This window comes from Microcebus murinus, chromosome 11, assembly GCF_040939455.1.
Source record: "Microcebus murinus isolate Inina chromosome 11, M.murinus_Inina_mat1.0, whole genome shotgun sequence".
NCBI lineage: Eukaryota > Metazoa > Chordata > Mammalia > Primates > Cheirogaleidae > Microcebus > Microcebus murinus.
In genome coordinates, this window is record NC_134114.1 from 33605480 (window position 1) to 33626422 (window position 20943).

At 34.9% G+C, this 20943-nt stretch overlaps 1 protein-coding gene across 1 annotated transcript in view; it reads right to left on the reverse strand.

The window, feature by feature from the left end:
* Positions 1-1429: 1429 nt before the first annotated feature.
* Positions 1430-20943, reverse strand: part of FGF10 (fibroblast growth factor 10) — a 78148-nt gene continuing 58634 nt past the window's right edge. The window contains exons 2-3 of the mRNA XM_012740421.2: positions 9978-10081; positions 1430-4335 (exon numbers count right to left, since the gene is read on the reverse strand). Coding sequence (XP_012595875.1) covers positions 4138-4335; positions 9978-10081 — 302 coding nt within the window. The 3' untranslated portion in view covers positions 1430-4137. The remainder of the gene's footprint in view (positions 4336-9977; positions 10082-20943) is intronic.

Consider the following 20943-nt stretch of genomic DNA (forward strand, 5'->3'; position numbering starts at 1 on the left):
GTTGCTGTGAGCTAGGCTGACGCCACAGCACTCACTCTAGCCTGGACAACAAAGGGAGACTCTGTCTCAAAAAAAAAAAAAAAAAAAAAAAAAAGAATGTATGAACAAGAAAGATCTGGAAGTCTCTCTGATTTAGACAAATAGGTGAAGAATAATTTGAATTGGTGAAAAAAATACAGGAATAAGTATGTTTGTCATTAGTCTCATTTAAATAGACATATCTAAAAATCATTTTGTTTTTGCATTTGCCCAGTTCTGTTTTGTCCTTGGTGTACCATTCTTCACTACCTCCAAGGGTGTGGGCTGCCAAAATCTGCATGTTGCTTCTCTGTGGTCACGTGACTGAAGATTGGCCAATCACAATATCTAAATCCCTTGTCATACTGATTGCTTGGTCTAGAGGTTGGTATGTCCAATGGTATGTCAAACCTGGCCAATGAGAGTAATACCTAGGATGTTGCCATTTTTGGATCTTGAGAAAAAGAAGCTTTGGACTTTGGAGTTGTAAAGAAGTAAATTCGAAGCAAGCAGCAGCCAACCAAATAATAAAGCCAATCAAAGACAAGAGAAAATGAATGTCTGAAAGAAAGCAGGTCTGTGTTGCCTCATTTCCCAGTTTCCACAGAACTCAAAGTTCCCATTTTTCCCCAGCATACTTCCATGTATGACTCTTTTTTTTTAGTTTAAGTTTCAAAAGTCTTGTCTAATGAAATAGACAATAAGAACTCTTAATCAACATGGTATTTGTTTGCACGTATATATGCTATTTCTAATGTACTAGACATCTTCTCTTAAATATTCAAACTTCCTACATATATCTTTATTTAGAGAAAGTTTGGACCAGCTAACTCATTCACTGATATGGAAAAGGTAAATTTGACTTCACTGAATAATCATGAACCCTGAAAAACATCTAAATTATTAGAACTGTGCAGTATTAATGCTGATCCTTTTAAATTGTGTTCATAAAATTGCTTGGGCCCTGGAAGCAACTTGCATTATTATTTATTTTTTTCTCTCTACTTTTCAAATCAAATTCATTGGCCTACTCCATCCCCTTGAAATCAGATTTTGCAGCCTCCTGGCTTTCCTCCAAAAACCTTTCATTGTTTCACAAGCCATCCTTGTTTTCAATTCATTCTTCTCTATCCACTGTGTAAACTAGGTGGACCTGAATACTTAGGAAAAATCAAAAGCATTTGGTTGTTATTAGAGTAAGGATAGCTGAATCACACATGTGAAACATTAAAGAAACCTTACAAATGTTCGAGTAATTTTTTTTCTGTTGTTGTTGTTTGGCGCTGGGGGGCATTTAACCACATCCTGCCATACACACAACACTTGAGCTGCTCTCTTTATTACTAGGTAGAGTTTTAGGCTAATAAAACAAACAAGGACAATATTTTTATTTTATTTTCCCAGGATTTTTATTGTTTTTATTTAAATGTAACATACTATACACTGTTAAGCCTTTTGGGAGGTAGGAGGAGGGAGTGATTCCATATCTTAATGAGGAGTCTTCTTAGAACCAACATTGATATGGACACAAATTTGTGGCTGATGCACCTTAGCTGTGTGGGCCAGAGCCCATAGTTTCCACAGAAGCAGAGATCCCAAAATCTCAAATTTTTTGTTTTTAATCTACAACATTCAGGGCTGGAACTGCTTTTCCTTCAGTAGTTGCAAAGGGTGCCAGAATTCTATTTCAATATCAAGCAAAGATGCCATTTTAAAATGCAGGAGAATGTCATTACTCCTCACTAAATGGTTCCTGTCTATCTCTTTGAGGGTGTGAGAGGGAGCATGTAGGGGGTAGGGAGGGAGATGTTTTCTATTTTTGGCCTCTGCAAGCTTTGATACATTTTGCTAGAAGCTATTTTAGAGTCTTGAGTACCATAATGATGACTGTTTACACATAGTCTCTTTGGTAATCTAAATGGCTATGTGAAACAAGAATCCAGTTTGTGCCCTATTTGCTGTTACTGTGGTCATACAATACTATATTTATCTCACCAAACATTTAATTTTGGTTGTGGGTGGTCTGTGTTCATGTGTCAGGTGCAATTATTATTTTAAAATAAAAGAAAAAAGATATCTAGTTCTGATAGGAATGCATTACATTACAGCTCTCAGACTCAGTTACCAATTAAATTTTAACATCCAGATTCCACCCACAAAAATTAAACGTTTTTAGAACCCCATGAAAAGCAAGGAAGCAAGTTGAAAAGCAAGTTGGAAGCAAAGTACCATGAAATGCAACTTAAGCCATAAGCCAAAACACGGTGCCTCAAAACCATTTCTTTTGAAATACCAACTTTTTTGAAGAATGAGAAAAATAAGACCTTTGATGGGATGACTTTATGGGAAAATTACTTAATAAAGCTAATTTTTAAATAACAGATTAACTGGAAGTGCTGGTTAAGCATTGACACAAATAAGTTATAAGAGAATCAAAAACACCAGCCTTTCTAGAGGTTAAACTTTGTTAAAAGACACATTTAGTGAGTCTTTTCCTTATACCAAAATACTGCATCCAAACAATAAAAATAAACAGACTTTTTTCAAAACAAGAAGTATGAGGATAAAACTGCAGCATCAATATACTCTTATAGTTACCACTTAAAGTATTTAGAACAAATAATATGTGCCTACCTTTTTAAAAATCACTACAGACACTGCAAATAAGGCTTATGTATTTATTTAGTGGAATACAATGTGATGATGACTGGTAAACTCTTATGTACTGTTTTCTATACCTGCTCTAACAAAATAAATTTCATTATGGTTACAATATGGAACCTTCTAAAGCTCTTTAAATTTACAGAAAATAAGTTTTATTTGGTTTTGTAAAGAGTAGATCATACAACTTGAACAGGTCTTAGTACATGGTTACACATATACCAGGATATATTTGCTCAGTTTAAGCCCCTGGGAGAGTTGCACTTCATACCAAATTCCTTGATGGTTCCTTTAGGGAACATGCATTATGTGGGACTTAAAAGGGTTCTTATATAGGCAGATGGCCTCTTCATCATTTACCATTGTGATATATGGCAAGAAATCATTCGTACATAATGAGGCTAGGATATTAAGTTGTATTTAACAATTAATTTTCTTCTTTTTGTGTATTCTTAGAGACAAATTGATGTATTGAAAGAGGAGAATTTGGCCTTCTGGTCTATTGCTTAGGAAAGGAAGCCTCAGGAGTAATATATGTTTTTAAGTGATGGCAGACATCTCTCACTCAAACCATGGCACAGCACTGCCATTATCTATTGTGGATGGGTCTTACTGCAGAAGTGCAAATTAGGTCAACTGACAGCACACGGGACATTCATATTGTTTCCCTAATCTCATCTCCGACTTTTGAAGCATTTGCCAAGTTTTAAAAACATTGTCATGGACATGGATGTGGTGTGCTGAAGAAAAGGAAAAGATAAATCAGAGATCAGAGGGCAGCTGCTGAGGATACTCTTTAAAACCCCAAAAGATATTTAACATCCTATTAAATAAATAACTTAGAAAGAAATAGAAAGGGATGAAGGCAGAATGCACAAGCATACCATACTATTCATATTGTTAGAACAGTTTCACACTAACATGTTTATATTTTTTAATCCTATCCAATTCTTTCATAATGCCACACCCAAAACTCCTTTGGTTGTGCATATATGACCCAAGTGCTTTCCAGTAAATGCTTGCGTGTGTTACTGCTCATTGAATCATTAGGCTTGAATGAGCAATGAAAGTCTTTGATATGAGTCTGTATTCCATAAATAACTTTCCCGAAGATCATTCAACAGATTGTTCCATGTCCTTTATGTTCTATCTCAGAAGTTCAAAAACAAAAACAAAATCTTGACAAAAACCCCAGCCACAACGTTGTTCATTTGGGAAAAACCTCCATCCCATTTGATTTGCCTATATCTTGATTATAAGGCATGACACAGAACTATTTAAAAGAACATCATATGTCAGCAGTGAGTACAAAAGCCTTCAAATGCTTGCTTTTTTTTTTAAGCAAGCAGACAGCTGCAATGTGTCTTTGCTTTTTGAGCTACTGTCTTCATAAAGAATAGCAACTATTCCTGGCAAAAGAGCCTTTGGTTCTACTGCATCCACAAGCATTTCCTTCTTCTATGAGTGTACCACCATTGGAAGAAAGTGAGCTGAGGTGTTTTTCCTTCGTGTTTTCTGTCCTCTCCTTGGAGCTCCTTTTCCATTCAATGCCACATACATTTGCCTCCCGTTGTGCTGCCAGTTAAAGGATGCATAGGTATTATATCCATTTTCCTCTATCCTCTCCTTCAGCTTACAGTCATTGTTAAATTCTTTCTGCAAAGGAAAAATATAATCTTTTATTCCTATGGTGACACTTGATTCCATTGGACTCAGACCAGCTAGAGAACTCCAGTTGGAGTTTTGTTTGTAGTTGTCATTTGTACATAAGTTGTGCACTTAATACATACTGTCAACAATAGAAGAGTAAAACTGATGACCACAAAACAGATTCTATGTTTGAAAGCACATGCTATATTTTAATTGATCATCACAGCCACCCATGGAGGCCCTCTTATAAAGCTGTTGTGCTTTGAATATGCCATGGTTAGAGTGCTTAGAATGACTGTCAAAAGGCAGACAACCCACTAACAATATTTGTGATGAACCAATAATAAAGAATATAGTGCCATAACCCTTCTTTCATAGTGATAGCCAGGGGTCCCATGGGCAAAATAGAATGGCAGGAAAAATGTGGGCTTATCAAGTTTGTAAATTTGACCTATAAATTCGTAATACCTACACACACATTGATAAGAAAGCAGATCTTATAGCAAAACCACAAAGGTTTTACATAACTAAAAAGGGAGATATCTTCCTTGTTTCCAAACACCAAATTTCTCAGTTTCGCTCAATTATTTACAATTTTCTATAACTTAAAATTGTATGGATCTTACCCTGAAGTTAACAAAGGGGAGGTACCATAATGATCTCAACACTCTGTTAATACCTTTAGAAATGACCCTCTATACCCAAGCTAAGGTACTTAAGAAGCTAAGGAATTATGGCTTGCATTTTATTTATATCCATATCCACCTTCTTTATCCAAATCAAGGGCACTGTGGGCATATTTCAGTTGAGGCCTCTACTTGGCAGTTTTTCTTGCCTTGAGACTTTTTGAGATTGCTAGTAAATTCCAAATTCCTGAATGTATGTATACTTAAATCAGGTTTCTGTGGGATTGATTATAATTTTGAACATTATCAGAGCCATCACAAGTAGGTATATTTTATGTTAATGGTACCAATTTAAACTTCCTTTCCTATAATTTATCAGTTCTAAATGCTTCTCTTCTATAAAGTAACATTTAAATGTAACACATAAATGATGACTTAATTGATTGAAAGTAAGAAATAAATGTAAATTACTTAAGGTATGGATTTTAATAAAACAAAACAAAATTCTGCATTGGAAAGGAATTTAAATTCTTAGTATGGTTAATTTTCATTCTCTTTATTCATCTCAGTCTGTCTAAAACTATATGGTTTGCAAAGCAGAGATGATTATTATTTTAACATGGAAAATTATATTCATTTCAATAAAGGAGATGGAGTTTTGAGACTAAAGGAGGATTGAGATTATTTCAAGTGATTTCATATTTGAGACAAAGCTGTATACAGAAAAGTGGGATGCTTAATTATTTTTCCTCCCCCAAATTAATTTATAGAGTACTGTTTCTTAAAATGAAGTGTATCTCTACCCACCTCTTCATCTCAAGTGCTTTTTAAGATTTGAGTCATAGTTCAAAAGTATCAGAATCTCTGGAGGAGGGACCTACGTATCTATGTTGTTTACCGCTATGGTCCTCAATCCCTTGGCTGCGGCCCCATACCGGTCAGTGGCCTATTAGGAACCCAGCCGCACATCATTGTCTGAGCTCCTAACCTCCACATCCAAGGAAAAACTGTCTTCCATAAAACTGAGTAACCTGGTGGCACAGTGCAAGGTAAGCGGTGACTGAGCAAAGCTTCATGGGTATTTACAGCCACTCCCCATAGTTCGCATCACTGCCTGAGTTCCGCTTCCCTGCCACCTTCCCACCACGGTCCTGGGGAAAAGTTGTCTTCCATGAAACCTGTCCCTGGTCCCAAAAAGGTTGGGGACTGTTGCTTTACAGGATCTGGGCGAATCATAAGTACTACTGTTAAAAAAAAAAAAAGAAAAAAAAATTCAAGCAAGACCTGGATTTTGAGACCTGCTTTGAGCAAGGTCTCAAAAGCAGGATTTTGGTCATTTAAAAGAAGTTTGGATTTTTTTCCAGCTACTTGGGAACTTTCTTTGGTCCTTAAATCATGCTCTATGATGGCCTATTCTATTTAATTCAGTTTTATAATTTAGTTATATAATTCCATGAGTCAGGAGAAAACTCAGAATACAACAAATACATTGTTCAGGGAATGAATAATGAAAATATAAGAGAGATATATAGTTCCCAAAAAGGAGTAGAGGGAAATAATTCAAGAGAGTATAGAAATAGAGCTGGTTTAATCCATCAGTCTGGGTGGTTCCCCAATTGAGACTTTTAGGGAGCCTTATGGAATCAATGGAAATTATATGAAGTAAAATGAAGATAGGAATTACAAAAGTTGTCACCTGGTGTAGAGAATTATATACATTCATAAGTATGTACTCATGAATTTTGATGGTATACTCTAAACAAGCCATAATTTTTCACTATTGGTGGTAGTAATGCAAAATTTCAAAAACAGATCACTGTTTAGAGAATGGATTCCTTTCTAACACAGCCTGGAAATAGAAAGCATGTTTTCTAAAGGGCTGAGCTACTAAGAGAGGTAGTTAAGTTTGTGCATTGTATATAACTCTGTGCTCTGCATGGCTCTAAGTGCTGAGCATATAGTGGGAAATAAGGCTGGCCCAGCCCTCCCCAAGGTCACTGTCTACTGGGAGAAGACAGTCAACGACAAACACATGAGAGAAATCTCAGATAAGTGCCACTGTAGATCATTAAAATGGGGCAATATAATAAAAAGGGACTGGGCATTTACTTCAGATAAAGAGATGGAATGAAATAATTTACAGAGCCTAGAGCTCAAGAGGAAGCATAAGCAGAATCCATGAGCTGGGTTGGGGTAGAAGAAAAAAGTGGAGAAATGGGAGGAAAAGTATTAAATATTTTATGTCAGAGTTCATTTGAGAGTTATCTATTTCTCCTCAATGTCATGTCTTTAACTCAGTGTATTTTATCAATTAAAATTATTTCAATCTTTTATATCAATTAAAATTATTTACATTTTCTTCCTTAATTTAAATTAGTGTTAGCTTGCTTTTAATTTAAAGCTTGGTTTTTGACTAAGTGTATGTATATCACTATCAATTAAAGAGTATATATACCTGGTCCTCTTCCCCCGTAATTCTGATATAGTAGATCAAGAAGGGGCCCAGTATGTTTAATGAAAAGAAAACCAAAAAATGCCTCAAAAGTGATTATGATGTGAACCCCTAAATGGAACCACTTTTTAAAATGGTCCATTACTCTTCTAGGCTCATAATTGGAGTAATGCATAATGGAAAAATTTATCTAAAATTCCTCTGATTGCTCAATTAAAAGTGGACCTGATATGAAAAAAATGCAATTCTATTCTACATCCAGATCAGTGGTTCTCAAACTGTAGTTAGTGAACCAGCAGCGTCAGGAACACTAGGACTATGTTAGAAAGGCAAATCCTTAGGCCAGGCATGGTGGCTCATGCCTATAATCCTAGCAATTTGGGAGGCCAAGGCAGGAGGATTGCTTAAGGCCAGGATTGCTCAAGACCAACTTGAGCAACATACTGAGACCCCATCTCTACCAAAAAAAAAAAAAAATAGAAAAGTTAGCCAACCATGGTAGTGTGTGCTTATAGTCCCAGGTACTTGGGAGGCTGAGGCCGGGAGTTTGAGGCTGCAGTGAGCTATGATGACATCACTGCACTCTAGCCCCAGCAATAGAGTGAGACCCTGTCTTAAAAAAAAAAAGGAAAGAAAAGAAAAAGAAATGCATATCCTTGAACCCTGCCACAGATTACTGAATTGGAAAATCTGGGCATGGGTCTCACCATTCTGTCTTTTAGTAAACTCTTCCATGATTCTGATGCATACTCAAGTTTGAGAGCTACTGGCTCTGAACGGTTGCTATAATCATCCTTATGCTGATCAACAAAATAAATTTATTTATACACTTAAAGTGAAATTCCTTTTGATCCTATAAACAATGTAAAAATGACACAAGATCCGGTTAGTAAAAATGAGAGTATTTAAGAGATCTGTGTCATAGGTTTTATTTCTGGCCATAGATATTGTTGTATAGCCTCCAAAAAAAAAATGCAGTTAAAATTTTTTTAAGATCAAGTTTGCAGCTGGCTTCAATGTATTCCCCTAAAGTAGAATCCAGGGAAGCAATTTAAATTCTGTTAGCATCTCCTTTATCTAGTTCTGGGACTGACACTATGAAATGTATCTACCTGATCCATTCCTGTCATCATTCCAATGATAATAAAGAAATTGAAATTTTGTTCACAGTTTTATCATAGGGCTACTATACTACTCCTGGTCTTTCCTTATTTTTAACAATTAATTGTTCCATAATCATTTCACACTTTCCCTAGATAAATTATTTGAAGTCAATTATTTAAAGTCAAAGCCCACTTCTTATACTTCTTTCTTAACCATTTTTTCTTATGCATCTTTGATATCTCAAACAGTATCTGGAATATAGTAGATGTTGATATGATTGATTGACATATTTATTTTAAAAATTTAAACAGGATAAATTGTAGTAGTGTTTATAATTACAATTACAATTTTAACTCTAAAATCACCATTTATTATTATTACATATATATATATATATATATTTTTTTTTTTTTGAAACAGAGTCTTGCTCTGTTTCTGGGCTAGAGTTCTATGGCATCAGCCTAGCTCACAGCAACCTCAAACTCCTGGGCTCAGGAGATCCTCCTGCCTCACCCCCCCCAAGTTCCTGGGATTACAGGAATGCTCCACCATGCCCAGATAATGGTTCTTTTTTATATATGTATTTTTTAGTTGTCCAGCTAATTTCTTTCTATTTTTTTTAGTAGAAACGGGGTCTCGCTCTTGCTCACGCTGGTCTCAAACTCCTGAGCTCAAACGATCACCCACCCCGGCCTCCCACAGTGCTAGGATTACAGACATGAGCCACCACGCCTGGCCGACCATTTGTTATTTTAAGTGAGAGCTTAGGCTAATAAAATTGGACCGAGTCAGTTTGATCCAAGATTGCAGAAGTGATATTGAAAATACTTAACACTTGGTATGGAACACAGGTATGGATGTACCCAAAGTACTGGCTGGATACTCATTCCACAAGCACTCTGTTACAAGGGATAATATTTCCACATGTATATGATGATTAGGCATGATTTGAATTAATGACTTTTGCATAGGTAAATAAAATCTAGAGTTGATTGAACAACATGCAAAATGATAAATTTCTTGATAATGTTTCCCCATTTCAGATTTTAACAAAATACAAAACATCTGAGCCCCTGTTTTATCTTCAGCTGCAATGCACACATAGCACATGGTTTTCTACTCAATTCAAGATCTTTGTTTTTAATGATTCTTCTCCAAGTTGTCTGCAGCTCCTGTGCCAATATGACCAGATGCTTCCGTGAGAGTCTGACTGGTTAGCAGTTCAGAACATTCACATACAAATGCCAGCAACAGCTTGTGTGGTAGACTAATGGGTGAACAACAGAGGAGATTATAGAGTTGGAAGAGCTACTTTGCCAGCCCTTGAAACTCTGGTGACCAGCCCACTATGACTCTATTTACTAGCAATAGAATGATAACAAAGCTATTTAATGTTTGGGGGAAACATTCCAAAACTGTGGTAATGATTTACTGCAGTGATTTGAAAACAAAAGCGGAATACTTACTGAGCCATAGAGTTTCCCCTTCTTGTTCATGGCTAAGTAATAGTTGCTGTTAATGGCTTTGACGGCAACAACTCCAATTTCCACTGATGTTATCTCCAGGATACCTAAAATATACAATTTAAAAGGTCTAAGTGTAAAGAATCATATAGATTTAGTTGAAAAAAGTCAAATCAAAAGAAATGATTAAGTTTATTTTCTGATGGTTCTAAAAACAAAAAGCTAAAAAAAATTGGGAAAAAACCCAAGCAACCCCTTTTGATGTATTTAAGAATGTAGCAAATATTTCCAGCAAATATATGGAAACAAGCAGTAAGGCTTTAAAAGAATTACCTTTCATTTTACTCTGAGCATAAATAGGAGTATATTGTTTTAATTAAAATGCTTCCTTTGCTAACCCTGCATTTTCAACCCCATAAATATTGAAACAACTCTACTCCTCTTAACCTAAATTTCACAATAACTTATCATAGCCCATATCTATACTATGGTATTAAATTAAATCTATAGCATATGTCAATAATATGTCAGATTACCTCAATCAGTAAAAACAGTGGTAAACTATTTCTTTTTTGTTGGGCACTTGGATAAACTAAGTCTCTTGGCTATGTTTAACATATAAATCTATTTTTGGCAAATGTGTTGACATTCTGAGATATAGAGGGACTAATGCCAACATCCACACTGTCTTTAAAATAGCAGAATCACTATTCTGGTTTTGGGGAAAATTCGTCAACATTTTTTAAAGTTTTTTTTTTCTAGAAAGAATGGAAAACTGAGGGAAGTGGTAACTAATAGACAAGAGGCCTTCTCCTCTCACACACAAGTTTTGATTGGTGCATCTAAAGATAATTTAGATGAAAAGTTTGTAGGTAGCTTTAAGGAAGGCATTTGATATACTACTCAAATGGCCCACCCATTTTAGAGCTAAGAAAACTTTGGAAAATAAAACTACTTATTTTATAACTCTCAGGAAAACTTGCTAAAGGTAGAGAAGCAGCATTGCAATTAGCATGTATCCTCTGGAGCCAGAATGTCTAGGTTTGAGTAGATTTAGTTGAAAAAAGTAAAATCTCTGCATTTGTTAGTGCATGACCCACAGAAGTCACTGAACTGTTCCAAGTCTCAACTGTGTTTGCAAAATAGGCAACAGAATAATACCTTCCTCATGATCTTGTTGTGAAGATTATAATGAGATAATACATGTAAAATGATTAGCATTTGCCTAGAGCTTAGTATCTCCATAATTATTATTATAGGGAAGTTTTCCTTCAACAGAAGGAAACCCACTCAGATTTTGAAGGAAACTTCTTCAATGGGGTGTATAAATCCTTAATATACAAAATTCCCATTGGTTTAGCCCATAAAAATCTGAAAGTTGATCATAAGTTATCATTTATCATGATTTACCTATCATGAGAAACACCATCCCAAATGTAGTCTACAAATCATGCTTATACTCATCCCATATAGATAGAGTGACTTATTCCCAAGAAATGAATGTCTTCTTTCTTCTTCTTCCTTCACAGCTTAGCCTTAGTGGAGAATAATAGAAATGCTTGAGTTCCCCTATTGCAAAGTTGACATAACCAGAGACTTGTGCCAAGACTGCATGCTACTGACCTTTCTGTTCTTATATCTGTAGGAAGCCTCTGACCTACACAGTGCTCCTTTTTATTAGGAGAGAGAGAGCTCACTCTATTTGCAAGCCAAAAACCAAGGAAAGATTGCAAAGGGTGAAAAACACAATACTTATATGTTTAACATTCTGTTCCTCATGCTGGTAGTTGCCCTCAAGGTATATGCACACACATGCATTTATTTGCATATTTTTAAAAGTACTTTCTTGTAGTCTGTTTCTTTAATTCACATAGCATTCCTCTAAGGAGGTATTGCTATTCTTGATTACAGATGAAAAAATAGAAGACTCAGACACAAGGTAACAGGTGACATAGTTCAGTATTGACAGGTTCAACACCTGAGCCTCTGACTTTCAGACCATCTTGCCCTCTATCCTTGACTACTTTTACTTTCCATCACATCTCCTCACCACCTTCCATTCCCACATGGGAATCCTACTGGAAAACCATCTGACAAAATGACTCATCAAGATAATTGTCTTTAATGACTTAATGTGCTACTCCTCCCAAGGATAATGGCATGCCACAGAGGATGATGTCTGCGTTTAAGAGAACAAAATCTAATATATGTCACAAGCAGAAGATACAGAGCAAGCAGGAGATAAAATTGTGGGTAATATATTTAGACTGATGCTTACTTTGTCTTGCCCAAGAGGTAAGTAGTATTGTTAGTAAATTGCAAGACATTCCCTATGTATGTTTTTGAAACTGGAATTTAATAGAACGAAGAGGAATGAAAGATGATTTTAAGCAAAGAATAGGCCAAGATTTTTGAAGGTGAATGGAAAGTAGTAGGAATGAATTATAGTGACAGACTATTAGGCAGAAGGAAAAACATCATGATATAAATATTACCAAATCCTTGACTGACTATTTCCAAGACTATACTACACATGGTAGATCACATTTTGCTTAGGTACCTCTGAGTTTCTTTCTGATTTGCCTGAAATAGGAATTCAGTATTCAAAGAATCAATCAACCATTTTTTCCACTCTGCAACTAGTTCAGGCTAGCTTAAAAAAGTTTAAGCATTAATGCTTCAAAATAAAAAGAGGGAAGATCTAGATAATTTAAGGCCCTTTCAAATTTTTAAAATAAATTTTTGGATGCATCATATGGACAGTAAGTTATAATTTGATCATCTTGTAGGTAATGGACAATGACTGCATTTATTATAAACATCTGTGAATGTGAAAATGACTTTCTGTGGGACTGAAGTCTAGAGAGCTTCTGTATTTTTCATAAGGAATTACTCCAGTTTTTTCTTTTCTTTGGTGAGGGTGATTTAGTTTGCCTGTCAAATTATTTTTGGAAAGGAGCTCCAGATTTTTTTTGAGGATTTTGATATCAATAACTTATAGTTTTCTATTTGTATATTTTCATGCATAATTAAATGCCAATTAAAAGAACCTTCTGGGGGAAAGTGAGTGAAGAGTTTACTGGGTCTCCCTACGTTCCTTGCAACTTATATGATTCTATAATTATCTCAAAATTAAAATTTATTTAAAAAGCACTGTTTTGTTATTCAGAGAAACAAGTAAAAATCTCTCATTCATATAAAACAGATATTTTGTAGATTTAAAGACATATCTTTGCAGTGAAATTCTATTACTTATATTAAATTGTAGCTACATCAGTTTTGATGTGTGAATATCCCAGGTAGTAGTGTGAATCTATTTAAGGGCCTTTGGACAGTTTACTTCAAATACTTAGAAATATGTAGGAGGAGAAGGGTACTCTTTTAGGAAATGGAAATGTAAATTCAAATAAATTATGGCTTTTCTCTTGAAAAGTCTATGCTCCATTGGGAATAAAAGAAAAATACATGGAGAATTACAATAAAACATATTACATGACAGTTAATAAAAACACCATTTGGGGTAAACTGAATTTAAAGACAAAAATCAAGAACTGATACAGAGTAACTCTCATGTGTCATACACTTTTGTATCTTCTTCATATCTCAATTAATCTTCACAAAATATACCAGATGAAGCATTATGTCCTATAAATGTGGAAACTGATTCTTGGAAAAATTAAGTGAATTGGTGAACATATAACCACTCAGGTATGATAGATTTGGTATTGGATCCAAAGCCCATCCTCTTTCTAGTACCTCCCCAAATAAAATTGATAATAACACAATAACGAAGACAATGATGAACATAGTTTTTCCCATTTTTAAATACTTTTCTTCATATTATAGCAAACACTTGTTTCATTGTTAGATTTCAAAAGTGTTTTAGAGAAGCATAATATTTAGTCAACTCAAAGAGGTGACCTTCCTTATAGGTCTGTGTAACTAAAGTTTTCCAGCACCCAGACTTTACCTATGTATAAAAAAATAATTTGGCACCTATATCTTTAGGTTCCTGCTTTCACATATGGAGATTAATAAGCAAATTGAATGTTTCTTTGATGATTCAGGGTTATCAGCATTAGCTTTAATGAGTTTCTCTGCTGTGAAAGTAGAATATTCTCAGGAGCAACTGAGTACCTACATTAAAATAAATGGTGTTAGTAAGCCTGCTGGAATTGTGTCAAAAATATAAGCAAAGTTCAGTGATGTTCTTTTCTGTGTACAAGTATAAGCTTTTGTGTAGAAATCTTAGTATCTCTTTTCAAAGTTTCTCAGTTGTATTACAGAGAGTAGACAACTACACAAAAGTGATGTTGCAATTCTGGGGGAAACATAAAAATATGTAGTTTTATGTCTATGATAAAACAAATTTAGTAATTTTTCTATATTTTAAAAATTATAATAATCAGAGAATTTGCAAATAATATAACTGGGTATAATTTTGCATCATAAACACTGGTGTAAAAAACATATATGGCAATTATTATTTCAGCTGGTAGTTCATTACACCTTTTAATTTGTAGAAAATGTGATTCCATTCATGACTATAGACAATAAAATGTTATTTTACCACCAGGATGCCCAATGGATTCCAAGTCTCTGTCTATGATCATGCCTCCCAATACATCTTTCAGTATCTAAATATTAATAATCTCATCATAATAACTAGAAATATTTCAACTAACAGTATTTTTACTCTTCTTTAAATGTGAAATAGTTAAATTAAGTGAAGCATCAAAACCTTATGGGTGCTGTGAACTCCCACACAGCACAAAGGACTTCTTGAACACTGTGCTTAGTTTATTATTATGGAATAATAAACTTTTAATCTGGCTTTCACCTGCACTAGGCTGTGTCCATAAAGGTGACCCCACAGACCCCCCTACTGAGTCTTTGCTAAAGAAAACTCAATGCTGCCAAACTGCCAAAGGTACATTGTCCCAACTTACCTGCCAAACCACTGTCAGTATTTCTCCACTTTCCCCTTCTGTAATTTTCCATTTCCACATAGCCTCTAGTCCCTTTTTTATCCCCCCCCATTTTAACTTTCTTATATTACTTTTTTGTTCCCTATCTGTCCTTCCTTTAAAAACCTCAGTCACCTTTGTCTTGGTTGAAGTTGGTCTCAGTTCACACAAGAGTCTCTCCTATTGCAGTTGTCTGAAGAACATCTCTCTTTGTTGCCTTTAATAAGTGTCTAGTGCCATTTTTTTCCTTGGACAATTACATTAAAAAGAGATTTAAAAAATCTCACAGAGATTATGGAGTAGAAAACTGTCACCAAATTTGTGAATGGCATATGTCCAGCAAAATAGTCTACAAGTAGTAGATGCAAAAAGGAAGAAGACATGGGTTGCTGAAGGCTGGTTAAGAAAGGCACTTAGCTGCTGGGTAGCAGAGCTCTGTTAGTGCCTGTTAGCTTATGGGGCCATATGATTTAGACCTGTCTGGGACTGCATATTTGGTTGATTCAACAATTTCAAAAAGTGCATCTACATTTTAGCTTAACTGCCTTGAAAGAATGTCAAAATATACCTAAGTAATTGCTGTATGTTGAGCATAATTGGAACATTTGTGATATTAATTTTATTTTCTGTATTACCTACTGTACTATTTTATCCTCCTCCATCTCCCTAGTGTACAACTTTTTAAAAGAAAAGGCAGAGTCACATTTCATGTGATGAAATTAATGGAGTTTAGCTGTACATGAGAAGGAAAAAAGTGATAGGTGGAAAAGAACAAAATGGCTTGGCTTTACAACTCAGCTCTGCTACTTAAATAGTAATGTGACCTTGAAGAAGTCAGTTCTACTCCCTGAGTCTTGGTTTCCTCATTTGCAGATTGGGACGAATTGCCTATAGCTCACAGGGTTGCACAGAATCTCAGAGAGTAGGTGTTGAATATGCATTTACTGTCTGCTGAAACAGAATGGTGACACGTTAACTAGTCTTTTATACCAGCAGTTCTCAAACTTGACCCTGCAACAGAATCATCTGGAAGACTTGTTTAAAGACAGACTGCTAGGCTTTTTGATTTAGTAGTTACAGGTTGGGACCAGAGAAGTAACATTTCTATTAACAGCATGTTCCCAGGCAATGCTGATTCTGCTGGTCCAAGGACCACACACTGCTCTATACACTACGATTCAGAGACAGAGCATAGCTTTGATGTAAAAAAGCATTGACAGAAACATGTGCAGAGAAGCAGAACCACAAACAGCAATAGACACAAATAATGGCAGCAAATTAACACCAAAGGAAGAATTTTAAAGAATGTCAAAAAAAGTAAGGGTTTTTTCTTCTGCTTTTGGCAGGTGTGGGATTCTTAACATCCGTGACTGTGATAATGTGGATTTGGGATTTGTGTACAAATGTACTGAGTTGTTGTCTATAGTTAGGTTTTTAAAGAATTACAAAAAGATTATTATCAGAATCTTTATTTTTTTCTTCTTAATAAGAGTGTGTAAACATGAGTGGAAACTTAAGTGCCTTTAACTACTCCTTTAAGTATTTTACAGGCATTCTCAAAGGGCTCATTATGTTGACACTAAAAATTAATAGACTATATGGTCCCTTAAAGTTATGCTCATGGCCAAGATATCTCAAAGCCATAGAGATTCATTTTATCCCCCAACCTCTACCGGGAATTGAAGGCATATGCTTGCCCTAGGATGATCTCATTGCCTTTAAAAGAGAACACGAGACCGGGATAATCAATGATCTAGGTCTGGTCCACCTTGTACTATCGTACACTGTGTCTGCATTTTCAGCATAATGCATTAGAGCTATTTAGCTTCTCTGTCTGCCACAGTTCTTTGAGATACACTTGATAATCATTTAGAATTACAGACAGAGATGGAACTTGAATTACCAGAAAATCCTTACCATCTCTACACAAGAAGATGGATCTTTCCCTATTTGCTAAAGACCAAAATGATCTTTTACAATCTCACCTAATAATTCAAGTTCTAGGATAAATGCAGTGATTAGCTCAGGCTTATTGGTGAGTATAGTGGCAAATGCTGAAATATTTTTCAATTTAAAACTATATTTAATTAACCAGTATTGTCATTTAACATCGTCATTGATCTAACATTAAAAGTATCAGAAATTTACAATGTAATCTAGGGACAATATTCCCAAGTCGTAAATTCATTATTAAATGATATTAATGATCAATTTCTTACTGAATTTTTGCTGCAAATGAAATAGGACTCTGGATCTTCCACACTGAATCATTATTCAACAAATATTTGCAGATGGTCATCTAATGTGCCTTGTGTTAGATTGATAGATTGAACAAACTTGATATTTTCTTTCTAACTTTTTTCCAACCAGTAAAGATTTTGTTTTTCCACTTAACTTTTTGGAAATACGTCAGGAAATAGAAAATAATTTATCAATATTTTTATAGCATCATGCTTTCAAGCATTACCTTCTGTGTTCTTAGGCTATATTCATAGTGAGACATAAAAGACATGTTTCTAGGGCAAGAATTTATTTGGAATTCTTGAGAATTGTCCCCAGAAATTGCTGATATAAATTTTATTAACTCACAAAGTGAGAAAAGATTCTATAGCTAGTTTTAGGTGAAATAAAGACTTAGAAAAACTTGTATAGTCCTAGAGATAGGAACTCTACCCCCATTCCCAACTATCAGTAATCCAGGAAAGAAAAAAACAAAACTGCAAATACTTACATGTTTGAGTCATTTGCTGTGACCCAAGATAATTGACATTTGATCCCATTTTGCAATGGAATAAATAGGAAATGGCACAACACAGAAGAGTTTAGAAAGGGAGACTGAAGATCATTTTGGAAAAGCCCAGCCCAATTCATTTGAATGCCATCAAAGCCATGAGCAAGGCAGAGAGTAATTACCGGAAATATTTCTTTCCCATAGATAAATATGTTTCTATATCAAAAAATATTTTTATATAAAGTTTTATGAAGCAATTTTTTAGTTTGACCTTTTCTCCCTCATTTCCTTTAGTAGATAAATAAACCCTTCAAAAATTCTAGGAAGTTAGAAATCCTGGTTTCATGCCAGAGCATCATGACCACACCCTACTTTGGGCCCTACTATTATGTCTCCTGCATTTCACATTTGGGGAAAAAGCCTGAGGAAATCTTTGTGTGGCTCATGTCTTCTCATTGAAGGTAGGAAGGAAGAAAAGTCTGCTATTCAGTATAGAAAGAGCTCCTACACGAACCATAAAAAATAAGGGGTAGTCACTGCAACATTATTGCTTCTGGGATAATCTGTACAGAATGCAAAATAATATTGGAAACATGTTATGCACTAATAGAAGCCAACTGACTCCCTAAATTAGATCTATTATGATAAGGAGGCTTTGGCAAGCTTGTCAATTGCCATACTTTCCCCCCCAAAACTATGCCATTACAGATTATTTTGAGAAATCTTCTAGGTTCAATCAAAGCCTCAGATCAGTCCAATTTAAATTGTGGATTTAAAAGCCTCAACATGAACTAAAATTACCAAATTAAAATAAACCCAAGTATTATTTTAGTGAGAAAAGTTCAGATCATTTACAGCTTAATAAAAATGGTATGTCTTAGCAAACTGTAGAGTCAAAGAAAAGTTTGAAGAAATCTAGAGATTGTCTGCTTCACATCTGATTCTCCTTCTATAATAGATCACAATGGGAGATCCAGAGAGATTGAGAGGCTTATCCAACCACCTGTAAAAGGTTACTTAGAGCCTGAAATAAATACTTAATCCATGTGCTTTCTACCACACCATGAGGCTCCTGTAAACAGACTATTGGCAGTCAGGCAAAGGTTTTATATCTACTTAATGTTTTATAGACTAATTTATCTTATTCATTACACAGAAATAATTCATTCAATTTGAGCTTGACCACTGCATTTTATAAAGGAAGAAAAAAACTTTAAAGCCAACATAAAGGGTCAGAGGAATTACTGCATGGCATAGTTTAATAAATGATCACCAGGTTAATATAGCTACTTACCCTAAAGATAAACTATAAAATGTCTACCATATTCACCAAGGTTTTTATAAATTTTCTTAATATAACTAATTGCAATATAGAACATTTTTTCTCCTCAATTTAATGAGAAAAATAAAATGGGTCAGTAGAACACATCTTGATGTTAGGTTTCTTACAAAAAAAAAGTCTTAGTTGATACACTGAAGTGTTCACAAATTATCTAAGCATAAACAGCCCTATGTAGTTTAAAATACTTAATATGGAACAAGTTTGAGGGGTTCAAGCTTAAGGCTCACGTTAATCATGTGTATTGTAAATTTGACAAGCTTCCAATATGGTATGGAATAATGTATAATTAGCCTTTTCACTATTTCAAAGATTCTTGCCATGGTTACTTAGGTAGTGGGTGATTATAATACTTGTTAAGTAATATAAATACTTAGGTGTTATATGAATTTTTGAATGTGCAAAAAGATAATTTATCTATTTGTGTATACTTTGACAAATTGCAACATTGATTCATTTGCCATATATAGCTATATATTTCTATTTCTTTTTTTTTTTTTTTTTTTTTTTGAGACAGAGTCTCGCTTTGTTGCCTAGGCTAGAGTGAGTGCCGTGGCGTCAGCCTAGCTCACAGCAACCTCAAACTCCTGGGCTCAAGCGATCCTTCTGTCTCAGCCTCCCAAGTAGCTGGGACTACAGGCATGAGCCACCATGCCCGGCTAATTTTTTCTATATATATTAGTTGGCCAATTAGTTTCTTTCTATTTATAGTAGAGACGGGGTCTCGCTCTTGCTCAGGCTGGTTTCGAACTCCCGACCTCGAGCAATCCACCCGCCTCAGCCTCCCAGAGAGCTAGGATTACAGGCGTGAGCCACCGCGCCCGGCCATATATTTCTGTAACATGATATTGGCAATAAGGAATTCTGGCTTCTGCTAGAAGCAAGATGTTTAATAAAGATTCTTAGGAATGTCATGGCTCTCTGAACTGGAGCTTGCCCTTTTTAGGCCAGACACTAAGGTGACAGTGATTCTTTATCCACAAAATTCATGGAAATACCCCGTTATTGCCACAACACACAACTGGCAATGAAAACAGAACCCTTAGGTTGGAAATAGAAAAAGACAGCATCACACATTTATTTCTGTCACTAATAAAGTACACAGCCAGTATTTTGCAGAGCATATTGGAGGGAGTGCTTTCATAGAAATTAATATAAAGGGTTTTCCTGGTACTTAAAAACAGTATTTTGAGAAAGTATAAAATCAAAGATTAAAAATCAGCAGAAGAGTCAGACATTCTAGCACAGACAATATGGGAAAAGCAACACTGGGCTAGGAGACGTTCTAAGAACAGATACTATTGCCTTAACCACATGGGAGGAAGGAGCATTATTACTCTTTCCTTAGAGAGATGTAACTAAAAACTGACATTAGAATCCAACATATATGTTTTATTGTTTTTATAATGGAATGTTAGGTAAGATTTTTGTAATGCTCATTGAATACTTTTGTTGTTTTCATTAAGTCTTGAGTTAATAAACTATCTACAAACAAATTTGTAGGCAGGATAAGTTCTACTTGACACATTATGATCTGTTTCCTAACGGTGGAAAAAAGACCAGAAATATCTCAGTATTACACTTTATTTAAGAAATGCTTAAATTGGTTTAAATAGTATATTCTTGAGAAAGTGCATATGCCCTTTAAGAGAAAACATGATCTATCTGATCCAAGTTTAAAAGTGAAAAGTGATGTATTGGTCCCAAATAATCAACGGGAACACTTAAGAGAACTTTAAAAATGTGAAAAGGAAAATAAGTGGAGGAAAAAAAGATACATATATGTATGTATGTATATAGATACATACACACATGTGTTATTTCATGCTTGTCTTGGTGTAAGTCTTCATAAACTGTTCTAAATAAAACATTGAAATTTCAACATTTAAGAGAAGAAGATAGGTTACAACTACTATGTAATTGATTTCACAT